Below are 6,000 nucleotides of genomic sequence, written 5' to 3' on the forward strand. Positions count from 1 at the left end.
GTGGTATCTCGACCGCAGCAGGTCTACACGCCGAAGCGAGAGTTGATTTTGTTAGTAGAAATTATAAATGCCGCCATGGGGCGAAGAGCTTTCAACACCTCCTTCGTCCCAGCTCTCTATGGACAACGGTACTACCACCCTTGAAGGACCATTACTCCTCCAGACTCAATTTGAACTTGTCTCTCCCACGACTGCCGCCGGGACGCTCTACGGCATAGCGTTCACCCTCTACTGCTTATATGTTCAATCACACTCGCTCCTCGACTTCGTGATGCAGATAGAAAACGACAAGCAAGATTCATGCTTGGGTACAGTAGCATATTGATGCTATGTGGGCTGTACTATCTAGTAGCAAATGCTTGGGTTGCGCAAGACGCCTATATCAAGCATGGTGACCATCCAGGGGGCGCATATGCGTACATAAGCTCTTCCTTAACCGTCGGCTTTGGATGTCAGACGACGATAGATAATTGCCTATCTCCTCGTGCAGTACCGAGTTTCGAAAGGGACATCATACGAATCACAAAGAGGACGAAGTAATATTAGTTCCCTGCACTGGAACCGTTCTAATCACGCCACAACGCAATGGACAACGCAAACGGAACTGACGGTGGTGATCATACGTCCATAAACCCAGAATCATCAGACGTCTCAAGGACTTGTAGTAGGGTTTAATTACTACCACTTTATCGTTTTTTAGTTTGCTCGTTCCATTACCGGTTTTGGGAACTAGTACGACGGATTGGACAGTTGGACTGTACCAAGCGCTGCCATATAGAAAACCATTAGCGATTTGTCATTTTCTTAACAAGTATATCATGAAGGTTCAGTATATTCAGTACTCCGACGGGAGAAGATTTCAAATCCTAGATTACGACAGTTTGCTTCAGAGGCGGCGCTCAAAAGAGAGTTTGTCATTGGTGACGTCAGGAAGTCAGAATACCAGGTAGCCGACAAATTTACCCCGGTCAAGAAGCAGTCACTGCAAATATCAGCTCGCTGGCGTATATGAACAATTTAGCTGAATTTCCGTTCCAAAGATATAGATTTAGGAAATTCAGTCTTTGCTGAGATTAATTCGAAGAAGGACCAAAAGAAACCATATGGAAAGTCATCCAGCCGCCAGACAGCGGTACTCCAGCCGAGGTGTCTACACCAATATATACTGTGATACCGAAAGAGTCGGAATCTCAACTTTTAAGGGCGGACGATGCGTGTAAATTGACATGAAGTTTCCACATTAAACATAAAGGTATGTAAACCGACTAGTAGTTACTTAGGGAACGGAAATTAGCCCGATCGTATTTAACCTTTGCTTGATTCCTATTCTACTAGATTGTGGGTGGCATCTAATCAGGCTAGAGCCTAGATCAGGTAGAAAAAGGCGGTCTGATGATCTGATCAGGCTGGGTCAGTGAAGACCAGGCAACTCAAAGGCATTTTCCCGGACTGAGCGAGATCAGGTAAACGCCAGTGTAACAGAGATCAGGCCGATTTTGGTTTTCTGACACCTTAGCCAATGTACTACGTAACTTACGGTCTCGCAATATGTTTCAAGTTCATAGTGACGGTATGTAGTCCAGTCATCCGAAGGGATCCGATCCTTGGCATGATTTTGACAGCCCGTATCAAACTCGATGATGAGCTTCCTGACCTATTTCAAAATTTCTTGACAGGCATATGTCGGCCGGTTGCAATAACATGCCCGTTTATGGCAAGAAAACGCCCACCAGTTTCACTAACGAGGGATATAAATCGGAAAAGTGCGGGAAATTACCCAGCTACTTACGTGAGATTGCGATTGGTGGCTTCCAGGCGAGGTGAAGTCGACTAGCCATGAGGAGAGCTAGAAGTTCCGAGCTTAACTTACACGACACTTTTTTCATTTCAATCGTGAACCACTGACCTCGCCAGTCTCTCGCTCACCTGCACGAAGGTATGTAGACTGGCAAAGAAACTCACCAAATGAATGCACCAGTGTGGTAATTCCGCTTGCTTCGACCTTTCTCGAGGAGGAGTGATTAGATCACTCGAGAAAACGCGAATCCTACTACTTACGTATTGACAGCCGGTGACAACAGAGAACCGACATGTCGATGTCTAACCATGGTTGAACGTCGAACGATGACGGTTTAATCGACCAAGTGGGCAGACGTCCAGCGTTCAAGATTCAGTCATGAACATCGAGGATCTGAATTTTGCCTCGACAGATAGTGTCCTGGTCCTGTCCATGATCTATTCAACTTTGAACGTTCGGCAGCGGAAACATGCCAACATAACCTTCCCAAGAATGTTCTATTAATATAGTACAGGGGCCATGTGTTCTTCTCGCAACGCCCTAAACAATTGATATTCTGATAAGTTCAAGTCTGGTTTCTTCGGCCTTTAGTCTCTAGCGTTCGAACTATCTTATTCATCTGTAGGAGCGGGGAGCAATTAAGGGACCTGGGCGAGAGCCTTGGTTAGCTAGCCAGCATGCTTCTATCGAACGAGAGAAGATCGCCACGGCCGGTACCACCCGCCGGCCGTGGCGAGCTTCTCCAGGGTTGTTGAGAGCCATGGGACTGTGCAGGCATGAAGCAGAATCATGGGATGTAGTAGGCAGGCACAACGAGGTGTTGAGCGACTGCGCAGTGACAGTGTGACATGTGACACCGAGGTTCTTTAAGTCTTACTTCTTCGCTCGTTTCTCCCTTGGTATCGGGTGCTCGACCAGCTCCATTCTTGGCGCCCTCCCAGACCGTGAGCTTCATACTCTCGTAATTTATTGTATATTTCGCAGCTGATTATGAAAATGTCCTTAGGCGCGAACCGAGCCAATTGTGGGTCGTGCGAACGGCATATGAAGCCCAAGGTTCTTGGCTAGATAAAAGGGTTTTGAGTCGGAGCCGACACTACCAGACGACTTTCCCCGCTATGTCTTCAGTTATGATCAGACAGTATACGAACAGTCAGTAACCCTGCTCAAGCATTAATCTCTTTTCGATCACCCTGATGACGCTTTCTAGTTGCTGCCTTGGTACTGCTGATATACGATCAGATACTTACATGGGACAAAGAAGTGAACCGTATCTGGTTGTCAGTACAGCTTGTTACAAACATTATCAAGGGCTCAATAATATCCTAACCGACACACAGTAGCAGCGATTGGGTCTTGAAAATAATGTTCTTTCTTGGTCGTTATTGGGCGCTAGCTATCCAGATGTGAGTTTGCCCGAGCACTGTCGATATATAACTTAGTCAAGAACCTAGTATAAATCTGGTCGCCACTCATCCTTATATCCTCGAGAAGCAGGTGATGAGTTGTCATAAATGGTTCGGATTCCAGACCTGCGCTGTTGTCCTACTGTTACTCAATCTGCAATTAATCCTCAAGTTAAGAGGTATGAAAAAGACTTGGATACTGAGACCAGCATTTGAGTAATCTGCGTAGTGTATGCACTATACGAACGCAGCACCAAGATGGCCGTTTTCCTCATCTGCGGGTTCCTATGTTACACAGCCGTGATGCTCTGGTTGGGAAGCAAATTCATCCCTGTGCTGCAGCTCGACTCAAGTTGCATGGTGATGGAACAGCCTGACCACACAACGACGATAGCTTTCTGGTTTGGGTAGTTTGCCGTATTTGATATTCATGCTCTTACTTTCAATCATTGTTAGCGCCTTGGTCGCGCTCGATTTTGTGACTCTCTGGGGTCTCACGACCAACAAATACAGAGATGGGTTGCGCCATGGCTGGTCTACAAATCCAATCTTACGCCTCGTCATGCGAGATACTACGTGGTCTTGCCTTGCGATAGTTTGTAGGCCACTTCAGCACTTCACTCGCTCTTGATTTTACATAATCTCGTGTTTGTAGGCCTATTTATTGCTCTCCTGCCTTATAATTTGATTGTCCAGCAGGTCGGTCATGTCATCTACAGGTAAGGCATGCAGAACTTGTGATGGATAAGCCTTATTTATATTGTTTCACAGCATACTCTGCTCCTTGGTGTCCGTCATAGTGAGTATCACTACTTCAACTGTGGTCACGCTGTTTCTCAAGTCGGGATAGACGTGTAGGACGATACTCAATATGCGCGGTCTGAGCGATTCAGATGGCCAACTGAGCATTGATATCACGACAGTGGACATTGAACTGACAAATCTAGCTGATCTGGAGTAAAGTTCTCTGTCATCATCTATTAGAATGAGCTCGCTTTCGCCCATTCGCCTCTGGTCACCACACTCTCCAGTTTATGGCGGGTTAACTCTGACGCGGTGAAGTTATTGCTGGTCAGACGTTGACTTTTGGAGGAATGGGCTCCCGGACAGATATCGATGTCATTTCTGTTGCGGAGCATAGGTCGACCCAATCCTGGCCGTCAGTGTTTAAGACACTAAGCGGCCACGGGATATTTCGACGTTTTGCAACTCCATCGCCTATGGGATCAAGATCTGCGAGCATCCACATAGTATTCCAGTGACACGTCGTATACAATATCATGTCGTTCTGCACCAAATCGGTTGGTAAATTACCGGTTAACACAATTGGAATGTTCTCATGTTCAATAATCAAGTGACACATGCGTTTCAGTTGGCTTATTTACTTGCTTGATCTTCATGGTAATACTTAGTACGAACTGTGGTGAAGTCACACTCGATACATCGCTGGATTGATGGGTACGTGATCTAGCATACGCTCTGTCTTACGCTGACTGAAGGCACCGAAATTCTACCGAAACTACTTGACAAGTTCGACTTTCAAATTTCAACTCGTACAGGAACGATCAATCATAGCAAGCTTGGTCACAAGCTTGTCTCCTTAATTACTACAGTTAATTACTTGCCCTGCCCTCGATCGGAAACGTCGGGGAAGGGATTTTCCGCCTCGGAAGATCATGGAGGGATAAACACATCATTCGTTCAAATACATTGAGATAGTACGTTGTACACTGTTGAACGGCTCACTTCTGATTCGGAAGTCCCGGTTTGAATGTCCTCTTCTTTCTGAGGCTCATCTTCCTTTTTAACAGGAGTACAGGCTGTTCATATCGGATTTTATGACATGGTGAAGATGGGCCCATAAAAGATTGAGGAAGGCTTAGAATAGAAATAATGAAGAGCACGGAGGGCGACGGTAAATGAAAAGGAACTAGGGTCGGGGGAAGTGAAAAAGAGCGGCTATCGGATAGCCACGCGAACGGACTGTATAAAGGGGGGATGGGGGAGGGTGGCAGTATTGCGCGCTGTAGGTAATATATATTTCACACCGTGGTCAACCCTATCGAGAAAACACGTTGCGTTCGGCACCGATACCAGAGATACCTATGCATATGTACATAAAATACCAACCTTAACTTTGGGCGATTAGATCTTATTAAGTGTTGAGGATGACAGCATGTTGACAGCGCTGTTAGGATGGACTCATCATCATGGAGAACTGACAGGTTGAAGTCTAACTTATGGTGGATTATTTGGATTGGTGACCGGTGCCGATGAAACTGGCGGACATTCAAACATGAATATTTGAACATTGGGGTTTGGAGTTTGGACGTTCTTTCCTTCATTTACTCAACTGGTCTTTTGCTGAACCTGCTGATGTGAAGCAGTGTGAATTAGCGCGAGGGACAAGTGCGGGATGTTTTTTCGAAAGGGCTGACCTAGGGCTGACCGTGTGAAGACGACGAACTGTATTCAGAATCCCTTTGGTAATAATAATATATACGTCATTCATGATGCATGATTGATATCTGATCATTAACATTCTTCGATACTAGGTGTTCTAAAAAAATAAATGCCCTTCTCTCAACTCACCCTTCCCTACCCATCCTCCTAACCCTCATTCGACTCGAGACCGGAGACGTAGATAAGATGTGGCTGACACGCGCGGGCGGCGCGGCCCAACTATATACCAACCCCGTTCTTACCACCTATGTAGAGGTCCGTAGATTTCAATGATTCAATCTCCCGGGCCTTCCGCTCCCCCTTTCAACGTTACGTCTTCGGTCTCTATCAAGA

General features: G+C 46.1%; 3 protein-coding genes across 3 annotated transcripts; 2 read left to right on the forward strand and 1 right to left on the reverse strand.

Moving 5' to 3' along the window:
• Positions 1 to 67: 67 nt before the first annotated feature.
• AGABI2DRAFT_121394 (hypothetical protein) lies at positions 68 to 540 on the forward strand (the record flags this gene model as incomplete). Its single annotated transcript, XM_006455407.1, has 2 exons — positions 68 to 308; positions 350 to 540. The coding sequence occupies 2 exons, from the start codon at positions 68 to 70 to the stop codon at positions 538 to 540; spliced, it is 432 nt and encodes a 143-aa protein (XP_006455470.1).
• An 861-nt stretch (positions 541 to 1,401) lies between these two features.
• Positions 1,402 to 2,108, reverse strand: AGABI2DRAFT_145610 (hypothetical protein; the record flags this gene model as incomplete). Its single annotated transcript, XM_006455408.1, has 6 exons — positions 1,402 to 1,449; positions 1,538 to 1,654; positions 1,790 to 1,846; positions 1,907 to 1,926; positions 1,963 to 2,006; positions 2,059 to 2,108. The coding sequence occupies 6 exons, from the start codon at positions 2,106 to 2,108 to the stop codon at positions 1,402 to 1,404; spliced, it is 336 nt and encodes a 111-aa protein (XP_006455471.1).
• A 560-nt stretch (positions 2,109 to 2,668) lies between these two features.
• Positions 2,669 to 4,531, forward strand: AGABI2DRAFT_187790 (hypothetical protein). The gene is made up of 10 exons (XM_006455409.1): positions 2,669 to 2,742; positions 2,805 to 2,950; positions 3,009 to 3,078; positions 3,139 to 3,204; positions 3,253 to 3,383; positions 3,434 to 3,605; positions 3,661 to 3,803; positions 3,860 to 3,923; positions 3,976 to 4,003; positions 4,055 to 4,531. The coding sequence occupies exons 2-10, from the start codon at positions 2,917 to 2,919 to the stop codon at positions 4,163 to 4,165; spliced, it is 819 nt and encodes a 272-aa protein (XP_006455472.1). The 5' UTR covers positions 2,669 to 2,742; positions 2,805 to 2,916; the 3' UTR covers positions 4,166 to 4,531.
• The last annotated feature ends 1,469 nt before the right edge of the window (positions 4,532 to 6,000 follow it).

This window comes from Agaricus bisporus (genome assembly GCF_000300575.1).
Source record: "Agaricus bisporus var. bisporus H97 unplaced genomic scaffold AGABI2scaffold_10, whole genome shotgun sequence".
Taxonomy (NCBI): domain Eukaryota; kingdom Fungi; phylum Basidiomycota; class Agaricomycetes; order Agaricales; family Agaricaceae; genus Agaricus; species Agaricus bisporus.